The following is a 23,987-nucleotide window of genomic DNA, read 5'->3' as shown; positions in this document are numbered from 1 at the left end:
ACCTGCCGATGGTTATGCCTGTAGGAAGAGCTACCGCTATGTTGAACAATATCACATTGGATATTGATCTGTTCCATGTGTCCGAAGGAGTTTTCCGAAGCGGGATTCTTCTACACCTTTAAGTCTTCTTGCTTACTTTTAATATATACGCCTTGAATATTGTTTGTTATGTATATATTATTTTTTTGTTGAATAAATTGACATTGACATTAAATTGAAAAAAAGAAGGCGAAGAATGTTTGCAAAGTCGGAGTGGTGTGGCGTTCTATTCTCTCTGCCTACTCGTGAAACGGCGTGATGGTTAGTTAGTTTTTTTTTTAAAGAATCTTGTTCTGTGCAAGTCAGGTCCGCCCCAGTCGACCATCACTTGAGAACGTGTCGTCGCCTCGGGCGGCCCTGTACTAGTGAGTGATTCGCCTTGTTCCCTCCTCAGGGCCGGCAGGAGCCGCAGCTGCTGCGCACGGGCGCAGGCGCGGCGCTCACGCCGGCCATGTGCCCGGCGCGCGCGTCGCTCGTGGCGCACGCGGCCCGCGGGGACCTGTGGCTAGCCGGCGCCGCCAGACGCCCCGCCCGACTCACGTGGGCGTGCCGGCAGGCTCCCAGGTAACAACCGAACCATCAACTGTACATGAATGAGGATAGCGAAACGCCAATCCGCATTCTTTACAATTGTGACGCACTCGCTCGCAAACCAAGTCACATCCTTGGAGGACCTCTACTGGACTCCGAGAAGGTGAAGCTCCTACCACCAAGACGGGTCGTGAGTTACATGACTCAGGTAGGTCTTGGCAGTGAGCTGTAATACAGAGGGAAGTCACAATAGACTTAAGATGGTCGCAGTGACATAAGGGATGCAAGACCCTAAAAAAAATTATAGTAATAAGTGCCTCTAAATTTTCAGTTGTGCACGTTTTCGGAATGCCCAGAAAATGTACTGTATCCCAGCAAAAGCGGCATGTTTTTAACTCAATATTTACCCGCTACAGGGCAGAAAGTGTTGTTTTTGCATTTTGAAGAAAAGGTATTGTGCAATTTTTTTTTTTTAATATACCAAACATTTTTCAAATGGAGAAAAAACCTTCAGGTTTTAGCTAAAAGGATCTGTTGCACAGTAAAAACTTCAATAAGTGGCTTGATATTTATTTTTAATACATTGTGTTATATTTTTGAACATTAAAAACGTTCTCCTGAAAAATCAAGTTTTTTGATTTATGACGTTTTCGGAATGCCCAGAAAATGTACTAAATCCCAGCAAAAGCGGCATATTTTTAACTTAATATTTACCCGCTACAGGGCAGAAAATGTTGTTTTTGCATTATGAAGAAAAAGTATTGTTTATTTTTTTTTTAATAAATTAATTTTTTTCAAATGGAGAAAAAACCTTCAGGTTTTACCTAAACAGATCTGTTGCACAGTAAAAATTTCAATAAGTGGCTTGATATTTATTTTTGATACATTTTTTTTTTAAACTTTAAAAACGATCTTGTGAAAAATCAAGTTTTTTGATAAATGACATTGTTTAAAGGAGTGAGCGATTTGTGCTGGGGTGTGTGTTGTGGATCTCGTATCGATTGTCGTGTTTCTTCACTTTGAAGGTTGGCGGACGATCCCCGGCAAGCCGGAGTGCCTTCGTACGTCATGCAGGAGGAGTTCTCCCGGTACACTGGATTCTGGTGGCAGCCTAACACGAATGGTAATGAAACTTCTTATTGCTTTATTACTTAGATAAAACATTGATTAACCTTTTAACCGCGTTAACTTTGTTCCTGAGAGACGCCCGTGCGCGGCGGTATTTTGCCGTTTTTTTAATGATTACTTTTATCATGTATTTAGTTAAGAAACGATTTATTTTCCTAAACAAAAACGTTCAATGGGATTCATTGTGCCTCTTTGGTACTTTATAATACACTTTTTTTTTTTCATTCATTTAATGTATTTACATTTTTATTTATAACATAATACATTTGAATCATTTATAATAAAATAATAATAAAACCATTATCCGCGCCCCAATGGTGCATAGGGCACTGCGTCATATAAACGCAGTGTTATCTTGATCGTTTACACATGAAGGAAAGGTGATCAGCCCTCGGCTTCAGGTACCAGTCCATGGTAATATTGAATAAATATTACAGTGAAAAAATCACTTATATTTATTTTACCCCCCTTGGGAATCGAACCCGGGACCTCCAGAACGGTAGCCGAGCGTGCTGACCATTACACTACGGAGGCGGACAATCATTTGTACATATGGAGAACTTTTATATTTCCATTCGCTGTGTCACATTATTCTTGAAATATATCGTAATATAAACAAATAAGATCGTAACATAAATAAATCAAAGCGCGTATCGTGCGTCACTCTTACCCACTGGCGATGTGTAGCGTCGAGAGTGAGACAGATATAGGGCATGATTATGGCGCGGACTAATTACCGACCGCCAGAAAAATCAGGGATCTGTTCTTTTATTTATCCTTGTGATGTTACAAATTATTAGTCAGATATTTCAACAGATGTCATAAGGCCAAGGGTTGACGTATTATTTTATCCAAAGTTCCACACCATGAAAAAATCCCTCCAAGTTGAACTGAGGTTCAAAACTTGGAGCAAAGTAAAAACACATACGGTTATGTCAGCCACGTATGGGGCATGTTTTGTGAAAACATACGGTTATGCGAGCCGCGTGGATCCTGTGAATAATATACTGTTTCAAAATACGTCACCATTATTATCAATGTTCCAACATTTTAACCTTTCAGCTCTTGCATGCAGTTATCCATGTATAGATTAAATAGCCAAGGCGACATTACACATCCCTGTTTAACACCTTTAGAGATGTCAAACCAGGATGAAGATGAGCCATTTACAACTGGAATGGAAACAAATGGAAACAGATCACTTTTCGGTGGTTTCAAGAGTGATCCTGTTCCAAGGGTGGAGGGCCTAAACACACAAGGTGGCGGCTCCCCCTAGAGTCAAAGTGGAAAACCCGCAGAATGACGACATAAAGGGTGAATTTGCAAAAGATGTATGCAGTTGGTTGATTGACAACATTTTGAGTGTGTCCAAATACTTGTTCACAAAAACTGGATTATCTCCAATTACAGGAGTTATTTTCCATATTAATTTTTGACATCTCATCAAAGATGAAGAAGAATATGGATGTCTGGTGTATAATGTGTGCAAGAATATGAAAATAACTCCTGTAATTGGAGATAATCCAGATTTTGTGAACAAGTATTTGGACACACTCAAAATGTTGTAAATAAATTATCTGGTCAAATTATAAGCTTAATAATAAAAATGAAAATTGTATTTTCTGGCGTTTCTCATGTGTGCGATTATAATCCAGGATTCGGACCTCACATACTAATATAAGAGTTTCCGCTTAATAAAAAAAGCTTCTTTACATCTCACCAATAGATGTCTCTAGTGAAGTTCTAGTGATTCAAGAACAAGGTTTCTAAATTGGTTCATATATATATATAGAACTTCCAAGAATTTGAGTAGTGCGGTTGTCAATAATGGGTAGAATTGCTGAATGTTACACGTGTGTAAAGTGGCCACTTAAACCAACTGATGACGGTCGTCAGCCCCGTAAATGCCCAGACTTCCATATTCTTCTTCATCTTTGATGAGATGTCAAAAAATAATATAAATATAAGTGATTTTTACACTGTAATATTTATTCAGTATTACCCTGGACTGGTACATGAAGCGGAAGGCTGATCACCTTCCCTTCATGTGTTAAGGATAAGGATAACACTGCGTTTATATGAAGCAGTGCCCTATGCACCGTTGGGGTGCACATAAGGGTTTTATTATTTATTATTATCAAATATACTACTGAACATAACTAAGTTTGTAATAGGTCTTACAATATATTTGCCTATACCCACATTAACCAGCTGCCTGACATGTCGCTCACTCCTTTCAACAATGTCATATATCAAAAATCTTCAATTTTCAGCTATGCAAGTTTTCAGAATGCCCAAACATAGCAGTAGGTTGATCGCGAAGGACACAAACTCCCTTTATTTTTTATTTTTCATGTATTATTATATCGTAACAAGTGTTTTGTGTTTTTCTTTGTTTCAGATAATGTATATAGGATACTTTACGAGGAGGTGGACGAGTCTGACGTTAAGGTGTACAGTTTTCCGTCCTGCGACACTCTCAACGGTGATATCGAAGAATTCAGGTAACGGTTTTGTCTGCCCGCCGAATCGTCTACCGCCGGGGCAGGCGGAGAGATTTCATTATATTTATTTCTTTAATTAGCTTATATTAATTTATGTATTAATTTTAAATCGAACACAGATTTTTTGAGTCTACTGAGTTGTATTTTTGTCCGCCTCCGTAGTGTAATGGTCAGCACGCTCAGCTACCGTTCTGGAGGTCCCGGGTTTGATTCCCAAGGGCGGGTAAAATAAATATAAATGATTTTTTCACTGTCATATTTATTCAATATTACCCTGGACTGGTACCTGAAGCGGAGGGCTGATCACCTTTCCTTCATGTGTAAACGATCAAGATAACATTGCGTTTATATGACGCAGTGCCCTATGCACCATTGGGGTGCGGATAAGGGTTTTTATTATTTATTATAAGTTGTATTTTATTAACAAAAACACATAAAAAATTACTATTGTGACAGTTTGATAATGCCCTAACAAGGCGAAACAATTGTCACAATATAATTTTTTATGTGTTTTTGTTAATAAAATACAATTTAATAGACTCAAAAATCTGTGTTTGATTTCAAATTAATACATAAATTAAAATGGAATTCTACAAATTAAACGCCAAATCAATAATTAGCTTATATTACACTAATATATACTATTATTACTTAATTTACACTTGTCCGCCTCCGTAGTGTAATGGTCAGCACGCTCGGCTACCGTTCTAGAGGTCCCGGGTTCGATTCCCAGAGGGGGGTCTAATAAAGAAAAGTGATTTATTCATTTTAATATTTATTCAACATTACCCTGGACTGGTACCTGAAGCGGAGGGCCGATCACCTTTCCTTCATGTGTAAACGATCAAGATGACATTGCGTTTGTATGATGCAGTACCCTATGCACCATTGGGGAGCAAATAAGGGTTTATTATTTTTATTATTGGTTTGTAGGTTTCCCCGTGCCGGCTCTAAGAACGCCAGATCGGTTCTGCGACTGTTGGAATTCAAATTGACTGATATGAAACAAAATGCCTTTGAATCGGAAGGGTCTTCGCAGGGCTCCGAGGGCCAGTTCGACCACTGGGACTCCGGTAAGACACGCGTGTACCATCGTTCTGTAGAAAATTGTTTTGTGCCTTTGCTGTTACAGGACCGACGGCGTGGAATGCTCTCCCACCAATGGCTAGAAATAGCGAGAGTGAGATGATCTTTAGAAAAAGACTAAAAACACATTTGTTTGCTAAATCATTTCCAAACTAACTAACTAACTAACCATCACGCCGCTTCTCCGCAGGGGTAGGCAGAGAGAATCCAACGCCACACCACTCTGTCTTTGCAAACATTCTTTGCCTCTTCTACATTCATGCATCTCCTCATACATACCCGACGATTATTACGACTCCTGACCCGGCCGCTTTCAAGTATTTCACATACCTGATTGTGCCAAGCTTTCCTCGGTCGTCCTCTGCTCCTTTTTCCAACTACATTCGCCTCATAAATTTGTTTAACCGCTCTTTCTTCACTCATACGTTCCACGTGTCCAAACCATCTCAACACACCTTTCTTAATTTTATCGATAATGATCATTTCATTTCATTTCTGGTTCCAACCCTTATGTATGGAAGCGAAGCATGGAGTTGGCAAAAGAAGGATGAAAGCAGGCTGAATGCAGTCGAAATGCGATCGCTCCGACGAATGTGTGGCAAAACGATGTTTGATAGATGTTCGAATGATGAAATAAGGAAAGAATGTAAGGCTGAGATAAGCATTATCGATAAAATTAAGAAAGGTGTGTTGAGACGGTTTGGACACGTGGAGCGTATGAGTGAAGAAAGAACAATTAAACAAATTTATGAGGCGAATGTAGTTGGAAAAAGAAGCAGAGGACGACCGAGGAAAACTTGGCACAATCAGGTATGTCAAATACTTGAAAGCGGCCGGGTCAGGAGTCGTAATAATCGTCGGGTATGTATGAGGAGATGCATGAATGTAGAAGAGGCAAAGAATGTTTGCAAAGACAGAGTGGTGTGGCGTTCGATTCTCTCTGCCTACCCCTACGGGGAAGCGGCGTGATGGTTAGTTAGTTAGTTAGTTTATGATCATTTCCACCATCGTATTTTCCCCAATGCATTCACCGTGAAGCGCCCTTGAGGTATTATTTTACGAAAATGGCGCTATATAAGCTATCCAAATTTATTATTATTAGCATCCATGTCTCCACTATCTCCTCAGAAGTTGCATTCATATTAATGATTTAAAGAATAAATCGTTAAACTTACTCGAATGATTCGCAATTTCACAAAGATTATGCTTAAAATAACTTTACAGATTTTACTCTTCCTCCGCCTCCGCCTCTGTAGTGTAGTGGTCAGCACGCTCGGGTACCGTTGGAGATCCCGGGTTCGATTCCCAGGGGGGTCAAATAAACATAAGTGATTTTTTCACTGTAATATTTATTCAATATTATTACCCTGGACTATTTATTCAATATTCAATACCCTGGATATTTATTCAATATTATTATACTGGTACCTGAAGCGGAGGGCTTGATCACCTTTCCTTTATGTGTAAACGATCAAGATAACACTGCGTTTATATGACGCAGTGCCCTATGCATCATTGGGGTGCGGATAAGGGTGTTATTATTATTATTATTAAGATTACAGATTTTACTCTAGGTGTATATTCACACAAATTATCAAAAATATCATGTTTTTGTAATAAACAACGAATCTCAAAGCAAAAATAGTGAAATGATATTCTCGGCATTGCCGTATAAATTTTAATTAGGTAGAGACATGTTTATGACGATAAAAGTTTTAACTAAAAAAAAAATGATCCAGTATTTCAAGCATCACACGATAATAAACAAACAAAAAATAGTTAAAAAATATCCCAAAACACCGTGTTACACAATCACTTCACTGGGTTTATATGATGCAGTGCCCTATGCATCCTTAGGGTGCGGATAAGGGTTTCAATGAATGAATTCCAAGAATACCTCGCATACTAATTTAAGAGTTTCTGCTTGATAAAAAGCTTCTTTACATCTCGCCAATAGATGTCTCTAGTGAAGTTCTAGTGATTCAAGAACAAGGTTTTTGTTTTACGAAAATGGCGCTATATAAGTTATCCAAATTTATTATTATTATTATTAAAATTAACGGGAACATTTGGCCCTTTCAACGCCGGAAGGTATTAATGCGATTTCTTCCAACAAAATAACTCTCCTTCCTTTCTTTCTCCTTCCTGCTAAATCTATTATTTTATATAATACCCTTTTTATCGATAAAATTAAGAAAGGTGTGTTGAGATGGTTTGGACATGTAGAACGAATGAGTGAGGAAAGAATGGTAAAACAAATTTACGAGGTGAATGTAAGTGGAAAATAGAGCAGAGGAAGACCGAGAAAAACATGGCGCGATCAGGTATGCCAAATACTTGAAAGTGGTCAGGTTAGGAGTCGTAACAATCGGCGGGTATGTATGAGGAGATGCATGAACGTGGAAGAGGCGAAAAATGTTTGCAAAGACAGAATGGTGTGGCGTTGTATCCTCTCTGCCTACCCCTGCGGGGAAGCGGCGTGATGCTTAGTTAGTTAGTTAGTTAGGTAATACCCTTTTTTTTAAATCTCTGAATGTTTTTTCATAGATTATTTCGAGAAATAAAAATACTTTGTGTTTTTATTTCTATTAGCGGGTAAATATTAAGTTAAAAATATGCCTCTTTTGCTGGGATATAGTACATTTTCTGGGCATTCCGAAAACATGCACAACTGAAAATTGTCAATTTATTATTTATGACGTTCTTGAAAGGAGTGAGCGATATGTTTAGTCATAAATGAAACCCTGAAGAGGGCAACAGGTTGTTGCTGAAACTAGTTGGTTAATAAAAATGTGAGTGGATCAAAACACAAAGTATTTTTATTTCTCGAAATAATATATCAATATGATCCACAAAGTTAATGCTTTCAATATTCAAAACATGTTTTTTAATAGTTTTATAACATAAATGTGGAATTGTTTAATTGGCTTTTTTTTTAAACGTAACCATTTTTTGTAACCATGTAATGTAATGTTTATTATTGTTAATGTAACTATTGTTTATTATATCATTTTTTTTTATATGTAAGCTGTAAAATTCCCGAATAAATAAAAATAAGAAATTAACTAACTAACCATCACGCCGCTTCTCCGCAGGGGTAGGCAGAGAGAATAGAGCGCCACACCACTCTGTCCTTGAATAATCCACTTTATTGAGTTTTATTTTTATTTACGACTAGTTTCGAAAACGACAAATGTTTTCATCTTTTGGTACAAATTAAAACTAACGAATAAAAATATATTTAGGTGTATATCATCATCATCTTCTAAAGGCAGCGCCTTGTAGTGTCAGCCACTTGTCTCTGTCAGTCGCCATCCTCTTGAGCTGCGAATAGGAGGAGACGTCCATGAGCCGCTTCAAATCCTGGAAGTATGAAGTTCTTGGGCGGCCTCTTGTTCGTTTTCCCAAGATTCTTCCTTCGAAGATGTTGCTAAGAAAGGTGCTATTTCTAATTGAGTGCCCTATTAGCTTGGCCTTCCTCTTCAAAATATGATTTAAAAGCTCTCTTCTTTCTTTTACGTCCTGCAACACCTTTTCGTTGGACTTCCTTACAACCCATGATGTCTTGGTCATCTTCCTCCAAACCCACATCTCAAAAAAGGTATATATAGGTTAATAAATATAGGTAGGGGGATTAAGGAACAACATTTTTTGTAAAAGGAAACATTGATAATAATGGTGACGTATTTTGAAGCAGTATATTATTAATTATTGTTTTATCCGAATTAAAATTTTTATGTATTTTTAAATTTTCTAAAGTATTCATGACTTGACCTTTATTTGTAACAGAGTGTAATAGTTTAAGTGAATGAGAGTCAAGTGAGTGGTTAGTTTCCGTGACATGATTTGAAAATGATGTTTTAGACTGAGTTGAGTCATATTTCCAGATAGTGAATCCATCACCGACTGCAGATGGCTGGACCTGACGAGGCCTTTGAAAGACGTCTTCTCCTGGGCGGAGTACATTCCCAGGATTGGGTGGACGCCCTGCGGAAACTAGTAATCCCTTCCGCTTACGTTTTATTGATTTTTTCTCCATTTACTTACGGACATAATTTTTACATACTTAATATAGTATAGTTTTAGTCCGCCTCCGTAGCGTAATGGTCAGCACGCTCAGCTACCGTTCTGGAGGTCCCGGGTTCGATTCCCAGGGGGATCAAATAAATATAAGTGTTTTACAACATTTTGAATGTGTCCAAATACTTGTTCACAAAATCTGGATTATCTCCAATTACAGGAGTTATTTTCATATTATTTTTTGACATCTCATCAGAGATGAAGAAGAATATGGAAGTCTAGGCATTTACGGGGCTGACGAATAATAAAAATGAAAATGGTATTTTCTGGCGTTTCTCATGTGTGTGATTATAATCCAGGATTCGGACCTCACATACTAATATAAGAGTTTCTGCTTAGTAAAAAGCTTCTTTACATCTCACCAATAAACATCTCTTGGCTGTTATATATCTGCTATCTATATGCTGCTTTTGCTGGGATATAGTACATTTTCTGGGCATTCCGAAAACATGCACTACTGAAAATTGACGATTTTCAATATATGACATTGTTGAAAGGAGTGTGCGATGTTTAAATTTTATTGGACGGCATGATTCCCCAGTCTGCAGATTTTGTACGGAGGATAGCGAAACACCCATCCATTCTCTATAATTGTGACGCACTCGCTCGCAAACCAAGTCACATCCTTGGAGGACCTTGCACAACTGAAAATTGCCGATTTTCGATATATGGCGTTGTTGCAAGGAGTGAGCCATGTATTGTCCTTAGGTGTTGACTCTGTACATATGGGGGAATTGTCATATCATTTTTTTGCATCTCAACGTATACAAAGTCACGGAAGATGTCGATTTCAGCGTTTGGTGCCAGCTGCTGGACCGACGGCAGCAGCGATTGGACCTGGTGCTGCTGCATCTGCAGGTGTTTGCGGAGCCGTTCCTCTACGACGTGGACACCTCGCTGTCTCACGCTGATCCCGCGGAGCCGGAGATCCAGAGACCCTGGATACCTGCGCAGGTAACGCCGGAACACATCGACCGCCATAAAGCATATTAACCTTTCCTTCGTTCATTTATGCTATACACGCTGACAGCGTAGAGAGGGTACGACACAAGTTCCTTAGATATATTAATTTCATACTAAATATACCCATTGTTGAGTTGGATTATAATTGTATAATGAAGCGGCTTAAATTGATAAATCTTATTTTTTGACATCTCATCAACGATGAAGAAGAATATGGAAGTCTGGGCATTTACGGGGCTTACGACCGTCATAGGCTGGTTTAAGTGATCACTTTACACACTTGTAACATTCACCAATTCTACCCATTATTGACAACCACACTACTCAAATTCTTGGAAGTTCTATATATATGAACCAATTTAGAAACCTTGTTCATGAATCACTAAAACTTCACTAGAGACATCTATTGGTGAGATGTAAAGAAGCTTTTTATTAAGCAGTAAACCCCCGTAAGCCCCGTAAATGCCCAGACTTCCATATTCTTCTTCATCGTTGATGAGATGTCAAAAAATAATATGAAAATAACTCCTGTAATTGGAGATAATCCAGATTTTGTGAACAAGTATTTGGACACACTCAAAATGTTGTTGATAAATCTTAGTGAAAGAAGGGTAATTACTGATCTGGTCCTGTTATATAAAATTCTTAACAATTTTTTGGACAGCCCTGATCTCCTAAATCAAATAAAGCTTAGCATGCGCCAAAGAGGTACTAGGCAAAAATCTGCATTCGCAGTATTTGTACATAATGCAAACTATGCCATGTTCTCTCCCATTCCGCGGCTTCACATGTTAGCCAATGCTTTTGAAAGTATAGATTTATTTAATATATTGTTATCCACCTTGAAATCTGTACTTTCTCAGCATTTCTTCTCCATGTTATAATAACTATTACTTTTTTTTTTCTTTTAACCCTTATCCGCACCCCAATGGTGCATAGGGCACTGCATCGTATAGAAGCAGTGTTATCTTGATCGTTAAATACACGAAGGAAAGGTGATCAGCCTTTCGCTTCAGGTACCAGTCCAGGGTCATATTAAATATATATTTGACCGAAACATCAATAATATTTATTTTGACCCTCTTGGGAATCGAACCCGGGACCTCCAGCATGGTAGCCTAGCGCGCTAACCACTACACTATGGAGGCGGATAACTATTACAATTGGAGATAATCCAGATCTGTGAACAAGTATTTGGACACACTCGAAATGCTGTAAATAAATCAACTGGTCAAATTATAAGCTTTTCTTTATTAAAATATTTTTATTTTACAATTTTATTCATGCTACCGTCTTTGAAGCGAACTCCGGCCGCCGTCTGATTGTCCGACTGTCCTCCGGCAGGTGCTGGTGTCGGAGCGCTCCCCGGACGCGTGGATCAACGTCCACGACATCCTGCACTTCCTGCCGGGCGCGGGGCCCGGCACGGTCCGCTTCGTCTGGGCCTCCGAGCAGTCGGGGCACCTGCACCTCTACCTCATAACGGCCGCGGTCACCGCGCGGGAAGGTTGCCGGATTTTAATGAACATTTTATAAAATATTTTTTTAAACAGAAATCCACCATTTTACCGCATTCATCGTAAGAATTACACTAAGAATCGGTGAAGGGAATCATTTTTCTTTATATAGATTTTTTGTTACAGATTTGATGGTTAGTCCGTCGTACGTCGACCGCAAAATTATATCCACGGTAACGCTCACCAAGGGAAAATGGGAAGTCATCGGCAGAAAGATATGGGTAATATATTACCGCTTTTACACATATCGCTCACTCCTTTCAACAACGTCAAATATCAAAAAACTTAATTTTTCAGAAGATCATTTTTAACGTTTGAGAATATAATACAATGTATTTAAAATAAATATCAAGCCACTTATTGAACTTTTTACTGTGCAACAGATCCTTTTAAGTAAAACCTGAAGGTTTTTTCTCCATTTGAAAAATATTCAGTATATTTAAAAAAATAATTAAACAATACATTTTCGTCAAAATGCAAAAACAACACTTTCCGCCCTGTAGCGGGTAAATATTAAGTTAAAAATATGCCGCTTTTGCTGGGATATAGTACATTTTCTGGGCATTCCGAAAACATGCACAACTGAAAATTGTCGATTTTTGATTTATGACGTTCTTGAAAGGAGTGAGCGTTATATATAGTCTGGCCGCTTGGACAGAGAATGAATTACTGAAGAATGATGTGTTATGGCGAGGAATGGAATGTGTTCTTTCTTGGGAAGAAGAGATAATGATCTGTGAGTTATGTAATGTTTTCATATGCATATATTAATTTCCACTACATATATATTAATCCATATACCCTTTTTTTTCCTTGGGGGTCATGGGATCTTGCATCCCTTATGTCACCGCGACCATGTCAGGTCTATTGTGACTTCCCTGTGTTTTCCGGCTCACTGCCAAGACCTACAGGAGTCATGTAACTCACGACCTGCCTTGGCGGTAGGAGCTTCACATCCATATACACATAAGTCCACATACAGTGTCCCTTCTGTGCAGGCTGAGGACCGGACACACTATACTCGCATCCCACCTCAAAAAAATCAACATACTAACTTGTTGTTTTGAATATTGAAAGCATTAACTTTGTGGATCATGTCGATATATTATTTCAAGAAATAAAAATACTTTGTTTTTTGATCCACTCACATTTTTACTAACCAACTAATTTCGGCAACAACCTGTTGCCCTCTTCAGGGTTTAATTTATGACTAAACATATATGTCCGCCTCCGTGGTGTAATGGTCAGCGAGTTTAGCTACCGTGCTGGAGGTCCCGGGTTCGATTACCAGGGGGGTAAAAATATATATTAGTGATTTTACACTGATTTATTTATTTAATATTACCCTGGACTGGTTCCTGAAGCGCAAGAGTGATCACCTTGCCTTCGTGTAAGTAATGATCGAGATAACACTGCGTCACTCTTACCCACTGGCGATGCGTAGCGTCGAGAGTGAGACAGATATAGGGCATGATTATGGCGCGGACTAATTACCGACCGCGAGAAAAATCAGGGATCTGTTCTTTTATTTATCCTTGTGATGTTACAAATTATTAGTCAGATATTTCAACAGATGTCATAAGGCCAAGGATCGACGTATTATTTTATCCAAAGTTCCACACCATGAAAAAATCCCTCTAATTGAACTGAGGTTCGAAACTTGAAGCAATGTAAAAACACATTCGCTTATGTCAGCCGCGTATGGGGCATGTTTTGTTAAAACACATACGGTTATGCGAGCCGCGTGGATCCGGTTAAGTCATCTAGGCTGAGATAAGTATTATCTGTACAATATAGAAAGGTGTGTTGAGATGTTTTGGGCGTGTGAATTGAATGAGTGATGAAAGAATAGTAAAACAAATTTATGATGCGAGTGTGGCTGGCAATAGGTTGACAATAAATAGCTGAGGTAGACCCAGGAAAACTTGGCGCGATCAAGTATTTCAAATACTTAGAATTGGTCAGGTCAGGAATCGGAATAATCGGCGTGTGTGTGTATGAGAAGATGTATGTGGAAGAGGCGAAGATTATGTGCAAAGACAGATTGGTACGGCGTTCTATTTTCTCCGCCTGCCCCTACGCAAAAGCCAAGTCCATGTATCACCCAAGTCCACATACACATTAGTTCAACCGACATATGTACATTTCCAGGTGGACGAACTTCACAACCTGGTGTACTTCGTGGGGCTGAAGGAAACCCCACTGGAGCGGCACCTGTACTGCACGTCGTACCTGGAACCGAACCCGGAATCGCCCAAGCTACTCACCGAACCCGGATACTCCTTCACCATAGACATGGACGAGGTAAAATGTTTGTGAGCACCCTGACATTTCACGATCACATAGAGGCAGTCAGTGCTAATGCATTGAAAACGCTAGGATTTGTTCTGCGTACTGCCAGGGTTTTCCAAAATACCCGCGTGCTGAGAACTCTTTATAACTCCTCGGTGCGAAGTAGACTCGAGAGTGGCTCCATGATCTGGGGGCCACACAAGCTTAAGTACTCTCTTATGGTAGAGAAAGTCCAAAAGAAGTTTTTGAGGTATCTCTACATGAGAGAGTATGGCTATTATCCTCGGCTCTACCTGACCCAGTTTCTCCAGGGTATGCTCGGCTACAACAGTCTAGAGACTAGAAGGAATGTGTATTTGATTACGCATTTTTTTCGATTGTTGCGCGGTATGATGGATAATCCTGAAATTATCCGGAGCATCGGTCTGTATGTTGCCGATAGTTACCTAAGACAGCGTCGGCATAGATTGTTTCACATTCCTATGCACAGGACCAACCTGCCGATGGTTATGCCTGTAGGAAGGGCTACCGCTATGTTGAACAATATCACATTGGATATTGATCTGTTCCATGTGTCCGAAGGAGTCTTCCGAAGCGGGATTCTTCTACACATTTGACAAGAGTCTTTTTGCTTACTTTTTAATTTGTTTTTTTAATATATACACCTTAAATGTTAGTTTGTAATGTATATATTAATTATTGAATAAATTGAAATTGAAAATTGAAAATGCCATTCCGAGTGTGTCCAAATCATCAAAGTATACCGGATTAGCTCGGCTCAGAAGCCATTTCATATCAGCTCGGACACACTTGGAATCCATTTATTCCAACCCTTATCCGCACCCCAAAGATGCATAGGGCACTGCATCATATAAACCCAGTGAAGTGATTGTGTAACACGGTGTTTTGTGATATTTTTTAACTATTTTTTTTGTTTGTTTATTATCGTGTGATGCTTCGAATACGGGAAGCATTTTTTTTAAGTTAAAACTTTAACTAACTAAAAAAACTAACTAACCCTCACGCCGCTTCTCCGCAGGGGTAGGCAGAGAGAATAGAGGGCCACACCACTCTGTCCTTGCAAACATTCTTCGCCTCTTCCACGTTCATGCATCTCCTCATACATACCCGCCGATTGTTACGACTCCTAACCTGACCACTTTCAAGTATTTGGCATACCTGATCGTGCCATGTTTTCTCGGTCTTCCTCTGCTTCTTTTCCCACTAACATTCGCCTCATAAATTTGTTTTACCGTTCTTTCCTCACTCATTCGTTCTACATGTCCAAACCATCTCAACACACCTTTCTTAATTTGATGGATAATGCTTATCTCAGCTTTGCATTCCTTCCTTATTTCACTATTCGCACATCTATCATACATCGTTAAAAGTCTTATCGTCATAAATATGTCTCTGCCTGGTTAAAATTTATACGGCAGTGCCGAGAATATCATTTCACCATTTTTGCTTTGAGATTCGTTATTTATTACAAAAACATGATATTTTTGATAATTTGTGTGAATATAAACCTAGAGTAAAATCTGTAATCTTAATAATAATAATAATAATAAAACCCTTATCCGCACCCCAATGGTGCATAGGGCACTGCGTCATATAAACGCAGTGTTATCTTGATCGTTTACGCGTGAAGGAAAGGTGATCAGCCCTCCGCTTCAGGTACCAGTCCAGGGTAATATTGAATAAATATTACAGTGAAAAAATCACTAATATTTATTTTACCCCCCTTGGGAATCGAACCCGGGACCTCCAGAACGGTAGCCGAGCGTGCTGACCATTACACTACGGAGGCGGACACTCCTCTTTCTCTTATTCTGTAATTGTTTTTTTAATTTTATTATTATAGAAATGCGAGGTGGTAGTTGCGACGTACTCCAACATCCACACGCAGCCGACGTGCCGAGTCTACCTGGTGAGGCACGGGTCCTCGGGTCCCTACCTCGCGGCGCACGGCTCCCTGCTGGAGGCCAGCTCCTCGGGGCCCGACGGAGCCAACCACTTGGACTCCCCGCTCTACAGGCTGCCAGGTCGGTGCGGAGACTTCAAACCTCGTAGTGGAATCGCTACTCGGTCCGATTCGCCAGTATCTGCGATTCATTTCCAATTTTAGTTTTTGGCACCTGCATGAATGAATGGATGATATATCGCTCGCTCTTTTCAAGAACGTCATAAATCAAAAAACTTTATTTTTCAGGAGAACATTTTTAAAGTTTAAAAATATAACACAATGTATTAAAAATAAATATCAAGCCACTTATTGAACTTTTTACTGTGCAACAGATATTTTAAGGTAAAACCTTAAGGTTTTTTCTCCATTTGAAAAATATTTAGTATATTTAAAAAAATAATTAAACAGTACCTTTTCTTCAAAATCCAAAAGCAACACTTTCTGCCCTGTAGCGGGTAAATAATAAGTTTAAAGAATGCCGATTTTGCTGGGATATAGTACATTTTCTGGGCATTCTAAAAACATGCACAACTGAATATTGATGATTTTTGATCTATGACGTTCTTGAAAGAAGTGAGCGATATGTCAGGTTGTGGTCCCGTGGTTAGTGTCGCGGACTCTCGAGTCAGAGTTTCTCGGTTCGAACCCACTCTACCACAATTTGATACTTATTTCTAATTTATTGATTTGGCGTTTAATTTGGATAAAATAAATTCTAAATGCGATCTCTCAGAAGAATGTGCGACAAAGCAATGTATGATAGATGTGCTAATAGTGAAATAAGGAAGGAATGCAAAGCTGAGATAAGAATTATCGATAAAATTAAGAAAGGTGTGTTGAGATGGTTTGGACATGTGGAACGAATGAGTGAGGAAAGAACGGTGAAACAAATTTATGAGGCGAATGTAAGTGGAAAAAAAAGCAGAGGAAGACCGAGAAAAACATGGCCCGATCGGGTTGCCAAATACTTGAAAGCGGTCAGGTTAGGAGTCGTAACAATCGGCGGGTATGTATGAGGAGATGCATGAACGTGGAAGAGGCGAAGAATGTTTGCAAGGACAGAGTGGTGTGGCGCTCTATTCTCTCTGCCTACCCCTGCGGAAAGCGGCGTGATGGTTAGTTAGTTTTTTTAGTTAGTTGGAATCATCCCTGAAGCGCAGGAGTGATCACCCTGCCTCGTCCAAAGGAAGACAGGGTTGTATACTCAAAGCTTGACCAGTGCAGTTGGTGAAGTAGTGTGGTGATGTGGCCGAATACAGAAATTCCTGATGATTGACTCGTTTCATCGCGTCCAGGGTCCCTGTGCAAGAGCCGGTCTCCGGAGCTGTACAGCATGCGGCTGGAGGGGGGCCGGGGGGAGGAGCTCCACGCCATGCTGTTCCGGCCTGACGTGGGGCCCCCGCAGCCCCGCCCCACGCTGCTCTACGTCTACGGGGGCCCCGTCGTGCAGACCGTCACCAACACCTTCAAGGTACTAAACCATCTATCCGTATTCATATTCTTAATCCTTCCCTTACGATGCTAAAATCTTCCGCATGTACCGGTGATGTCGCTCACTCCTTTCAAGAACGTCGTAAATCAAAAAACTTGATTTTTCAGGAGAACGTTTTTAAAGTTTAAAAACATAATACAATGTATTCAAAATAAATATCAAGCCACTTATTGAACTTTTTACTGTGCAACAGATCTTTTTAGGTAAAACCTGAAGGTTTTATCGCCATTTGAAAAATATTTAGTACATTTAAAAAAAATAATTAAACAATACCTTTTCTTCAAAATGCAAAAACAACACTTTCTGCCCTGTAGCGGGTAAATATTAAGTTAAAAATATGCCGCTTTTGCTGGGATATAGTACATTTTCTGGGCATTCCGAAAACATGCGCATCTGAAAATTGACAATTTTTGATTTATGACGTTGAAAGGAGTGAGCGATATGTACAGTATCGAACAGATTAATTGAAACAAAACTTTTTTTTCATATTTTCAACACCCTCTAAAAAAATTTTTTGGAGGTATTCCTCGTATTATGGACCAGGGCCACTTCTGTCAGTGACTGAGATGATGAACAGCGAGAAGTATCACTCAATTCTACTGGAAAAGATACTACCAGAGATACAAAAACGAAGTTCAAATGGTAATGGAATATTTCAGCAGGATTTAACCCCCTGCCAAAAAATTGATGAATTTTTTCACACAAAAATAATGAACTGTGTTGGACTGGTCAAGAATTTTGCCAGACATAAGCCTGATTGAGAATCTATCTATTTACCTACCTATCATACCTGTATTTTGTCCGCCTCCGTAGTGTAATGGTCAGCACGCTCGGCTACCGTTCTGGAGGTCCCGGGTTCGATTCCCAGAAGGGGGTTTTATAAATACAAGTGATTTATCACTCTAATATTTATTCCAACTACCCTGGACTGGTAACTGAAGCGGAGGGCTGATCACCTTTTCTTCGTGTGTTGACGACCAAGATAACACTGCGTTTGTATGATGCATTGTCCTATGCACCATCGGGTGCGGATGCGGGTTTGAAGTGTTGAGAAGATGTATGAGAAGATTGGCAAAGATTGTTCGCATAGAGAGATAGCCCTATTATTCTTATTAAAATTAAATATGCTGATCTTTATATCGCTCACTCCTTTCAAGAACGTCATAAATCAAAAATTGTCAATTTTCAGTTGTGCGTGTTTTCGGAATGCCCAGAAAATGTACTATATCCCAGCAAAAGCGGCATATTTTTAACTTAATATTTACCCGCTACAGGGCAGAAAGTGATGTTTTTGCATTTTGAAAAAAAGGTATTGTTTGATAATTTTTTTAAATATACTAAATATTTTTCAAATGGAGAAAAAACCTTCAGGTTTTACCTAAAAAGATCTGTTGCACAGTAAAAAGTTCAAAAAGTGGCTTGATATTTATTTTTAATAAATTGTATTTTATTTTTAAACTTTAAATACGTTCTACTGATAAATCAAGTTTTTTTTTTTATGACGTTCTTGAAAGGAGTGAGCGATAAATACATTTTCAAACGATAAATTACCCAAATGTTTTAAGGATAAAATATTTTTTAATAAAAAATTGTCATGAACATATTACTAGAAATAAGGATAAAATAAGACTGCCATTGTTGAAAAAAACAGAGTCACTACTACTACCATCACGCTGTTTCCCCGCAGGGGTAGGCAGAGAGGATGGAACGCCACACTCTTCTGTCCTGACACACACTCCTCGCCTCCTTCACATCCATACATCTAGTCATACATGCCCTCCGATTACGCAGACTTTTGACACCGCCAGATTTTAGGTTCCGATTGATCTGATCGTGCCGAGTCTTTTTCCGTCGTCCTCGTTCTGTTTCCCTCTCACATTCGCCACATATACATTTTCTTAGTCATTCTCTCGTTATCCATTCGCTCCACATGTCCATACCACCGCAAAGAACTAATCCTAATCTTTTCGATTATTCCTCGTTCAGCCTTACATTCCTTTCTTATATCTTCGTTTTTAATTTTAAAACCGAGTCACAAAATTTTTCAATGTATAAGGGTTTGAAAATGTATGTCCTATGCACCGCTGGGGTGCTGTGAATGTGTTTTGTAACTCTGCCACACCCGCACTTTGTGCCTTTGGAAGGCATACTTGACGACGCGACTCTGTCCGCAGGGCACCCGCGAGCTGCGCATGCACATGCTGGCGGCGCGGGGCTACTGCGTGGTCAGCATCGACTCGCGGGGCTCCAAACACCGGGGGGTCTCCTTCGAGGCGCACATCCGCGGCCGCATGGGCACCGTGGAGCTCGACGACCAGGTGAGCCACCGCCAGAGTGACCAGCGGCCGGACTGGGAACAACTCGCCGGGCAAATATGTATATTTATTGTAACTGCAGACAGTTGGTAGAGTTCCATATTGAATTGTTGGGTAATATATATACAGTGAAACCTCAATCTATCGTTCCTCGAATAATCGTTTTCCCGGATGTGTCGTTTATTTCTTCTACCCCGGATTCATTTCATACAAAAATAGATCGCATTGATCGTTTCTCTATCATCATTTTATCGCATTCACCGTTTGAATTACGCTTCAAATTTGATATTTTTGACTATAAAAATTTAAAATAGTAATCAATTGTCTTTATTTTTTTAAATAAACCATATTATTTTTTGACATCTCATCAAAGATGAAGAAGAATATGGAAGTCTGGGCATTTACGGGGCTGACGACCGTAATAGGCTGGTTTAAGTGATCACTTTACAAACGTGTAACATTCACCAATTCTACCCATTATTGACAACCACACTACTCAAATTCTTGGAAGTTCTTTATATATGAACCAATTTAGAAACCTTGTTCATGAATCACTAGAACTTCACTAGAGACATCTATTGGTGAGATGTAAAGAAGCTTTTTATTAAGCAGAAACTCTTATATTAGTAAATTAACCTTTTAACTGCGTCAACTTTGTTTATGAGAGACGCCCATACGCGGCGCTAAGATTACTTTTATCATGTATTTAGTTAAGAAACGATTTATTTTCCTAAACAAAAACGTTCAATGGGATTCATTGTGCCTTTTTGGTACTCTATAATACACGTGTGTCACATTATTCTTGAAATATATCGTAATATAAACAAAGAAGATCGTAACATAAATAAATCAAAGCACGCATCGTGTGTCACTCTTACACACTGACGATGCGTAGCGTCGAGAGTGAGACAGATATAGGGCATGATTATGGCGCGGACTAATTACCGACCGCAAGAAAAATCAGGGATCTGTTATTTTATTTATCCTTGCGATGTTACAAATTATTAGTCAGATATTTCAACATATGTCATAAGGCCGAGGATTGACGTATTATTTTATCCAAAGTTCCACACCATGAAAAAATCCCTCCAAGTTGAACTGAGGTTCGAAACTTGGACCTAAGTGAAAACACATACGGTTATGTCAGCCGCGTGTGGGGAATGTTTTGTAAAAACACAAACGGTTATGCGAGCCGCGTGGATAGAGTTAAATAAACCATTTTAAATACTTATCGATTGGTTTTATTGTCAATTCGCATGATACCCATTTTCCACGTTTTTTTGTTCTAAAATCAAGTATTTTTGTGCAATTTTGCAAAAAAGTACACTCGAGTTACTGGTATGTCTTACAAATTGTTTTCCCGCATTCATGGTTTATTTCGATAGGTCCCTTGAAAAACGACGGATAGAGGTTTCACTGTATATTTATTGTAACTGCAGACAGTTAGTAGAATTCCATTTTGAATTGTTGGGTTTTTTAATTTTTTTTATTTGTATATATTTATTTATGTCCGCCTCCGTAGTGTAATGGTCAGCAATCTCGGCCACCGTTCCGGAGGTCCCGGGTTCGATTCCCAAGGGGGGTAAAATAAATATAAGTGATTTTTTCACTGTCATATTTATTCAATATTACCCTGGACCGGTACCTGAAGCGGAGGGCTGATCACCTTTCCTTCATGTGTAAAACGATCAAGATAACACTGCGTTTATATGACGCAGTGCCCTATGCACCATTGGGGTGCGGATAGGGCTTTTATAATTTTTATTATTTTATACATTTATTTAAATCTCAATTTATACATATTTAGACCTTTTTTTTTTGTTTTGCAGAGAACCACCAAGCCACCTTTTCGGTGGAGTTCTTTTTACATACATTTTTTTATTGTTTTTAACCATTTTAACCTAATATACACACAAAAAAGAAAACAAATTAAGAATATAAACAACATTTTGAGTGTGTCCAAATACTTGTTCACAAAATCTGGATTATCTCCAATTACAGGAGTTATTTTCATATTATTTTTTGACATCTCATCAAAGATGAAAAAAGATTTAAAAAAAAGCTTCTTTACATCTCACCAATAGATGTCTCTAGTGAAGTTCTAGTGATTCAAGAACAAAGTTTCTAAATTGGTTCATATATATAGAACTTCCAAGAATTTGAGTAGTTTGGTTGTCAATAATGGGTAGAATTGGTGAATGTTACACGTGTGTAAAGTGATCACTTAAACCAGCCTATTACGGTCGTCAGCCCCGTAAATGCCCAGACTTCCATATTCTTCATCATCTTTGATGAGATGTTAAAAAATAATAAGAATATAAACATTTTACAAAAGGGGATTTTAGTGATTCAGTTGCTCTTTGATCCATTAAAAGAGGAGTATAGTGATTCAAATGCCCCTCGACCCATAAAAGAGGTATATTTAAGGTACAGAGGTATATTTAAGAGGTATATTTAAGGTATATATAAGAGGTATATTTAAGGTTTTGTCTTTTGAACAGATTGAGGTGTTGAAATGGCTGGCTAAGGAGACTGGCTGCATCGACCTGAACAGGGTCGCCGTACACGGCTGGAGCTATGGTGAGTCCTCTTTGACCTAATCCTGTGACCTCATCACCCTTAACGCATTGTGGTTTTGTTCATCAACCCTGGCCCTTTTGTTAAAATGTGTAGAAGAATCCCTTATGGGAATACCCCCTCAGGCACATGGAACGGGTATTGTTCAGCATATCTTCCTACAGGCATAACCATCGGCAGGTTGCTCCTGTATATAGGAATGGGAAACAATCTATGCCGACGCTGTCCTTAGCTAACTATCGGGAACATACAGACCGATGCTCCGAATAATTTCAGGATTATCCATCGTACAGCGCAACAATGGATAGAAACGCCTCATCAAATACACATTCTTTCTAGTCTATAAACTATTGTAGCCGAGCATACCCTGGAGGAACTGGTAGCTCTTCCTACAGGCATTTCCCATTCCTATATATATATAGGACCATCGGCAGGTTGCTCCTGTATATAGGTATGTGAAACTATCTATGCCCACGCTGTCCTTAGCTAACTATCGGGAACATACAGACCGATGCTCCGGATAGTTTCAGGATTATCCATCGTACCGCGCAACAATGGATGGATATGCCTCATCAAATATTCCTTCTTGTCTCTAAATTGCGATGTGTTGTCCCTCCAGGGGGGTACCTGTCCCTGATGGCGCTGGCGCAGCACCCAGAGGTGTTCAAGCTGTGCGTGGCATGCGCGCCCGTCACCTCCTGGGAGATGTACGACACGGCCTACACAGAGCGCTACATGGACCTGCCGTCGCTCAACGCGCCCGCGTACGACCGCGGGAACGTGGTCATGAAGGCGGCCCTGTTCCCCGACCAGTGAGTAGCGTCCCCCGATCCGCCTCTGCATTTGTGCGTCTCCTCACAAGTGCCCGCCGGTTATTCCCACTCCTGACCTGACCGCTTTCAAATATTTGACATAGCTGATCGAGCCTAATTTTTTTCGGTCTTCCTCTGCTCTTTTTTCCAACTATATTCGCCTCATAAATTTGTTTTACCGTTATCTCCTCACTTGTTCGTACCACGTATCCAAACCGTGTTTATGCAGTACCTACTTGAACACCTTGCTTGCACTACTACTAACCCTTGTTCGCACCCAATGGTGCATAGGGCACTGCACCATATAGACGTGTTATCTTGATTGTTAACACATGAAGGAAAGGTGATCAGCCCTCCGCTTCAGGTGCCAGTCCGGGGTAATTTTGAATAAATGTTAGAGTGAAAAAATCACTTTCACCTTTCCTTCATGTGTTAATAATCAAGATAACACTGCATCAATATGATGCAGTGCCCTATGCACCATCGAGCGCAGATGATGGTTTAACCCATTGCAGCCATGGGACCAAGCGAGGTGTTCATACGGACAGAGGCGTGCATTCTACATCAATATGCACACTGCGTCAATATGATGCAGTGCCCTATGCACCATCGGGTGCGGATAAGGGTTAGAGAGAAGAAAAAGATTTATACGTCTAAGGTCAGTAAACTAGTACTACAACAGTAC

The 23,987-nt window shown here is 39.5% G+C and overlaps 1 protein-coding gene across 2 annotated transcripts in view; it reads left to right on the top strand.

The window, feature by feature from the left end:
• The window catches only part of LOC148301613 (dipeptidyl peptidase 8), a 28,026-nt gene that overhangs the window by 2,780 nt on the left and 1,259 nt on the right, over positions 1-23,987 (top strand). For both annotated transcript variants that reach the window (XM_088272963.1, XM_088272964.1), the window contains exons 3-16: positions 434-603; positions 1,596-1,693; positions 4,100-4,202; positions 5,136-5,275; positions 9,176-9,287; positions 10,163-10,322; positions 11,676-11,838; positions 11,975-12,069; positions 14,000-14,152; positions 16,005-16,185; positions 17,402-17,577; positions 19,773-19,916; positions 22,415-22,493; positions 23,110-23,302. In XM_088272963.1, coding sequence (XP_088129089.1) covers positions 434-603; positions 1,596-1,693; positions 4,100-4,202; positions 5,136-5,275; positions 9,176-9,287; positions 10,163-10,322; positions 11,676-11,838; positions 11,975-12,069; positions 14,000-14,152; positions 16,005-16,185; positions 17,402-17,577; positions 19,773-19,916; positions 22,415-22,493; positions 23,110-23,302 — 1,967 coding nt within the window. The remainder of the gene's footprint in view (positions 1-433; positions 604-1,595; positions 1,694-4,099; positions 4,203-5,135; positions 5,276-9,175; positions 9,288-10,162; positions 10,323-11,675; positions 11,839-11,974; positions 12,070-13,999; positions 14,153-16,004; positions 16,186-17,401; positions 17,578-19,772; positions 19,917-22,414; positions 22,494-23,109; positions 23,303-23,987) is intronic.

Source organism: Brachycentrus maculatus, unplaced genomic scaffold (assembly GCF_059751285.1).
Source record: "Brachycentrus maculatus isolate JH-2025_06_01 unplaced genomic scaffold, ASM5975128v1 h1tg000534l, whole genome shotgun sequence".
Classification (NCBI taxonomy): Eukaryota; Metazoa; Arthropoda; class Insecta; order Trichoptera; family Brachycentridae; genus Brachycentrus; species Brachycentrus maculatus.
This window is presented reverse-complemented; position numbering and strand designations above follow the sequence as displayed.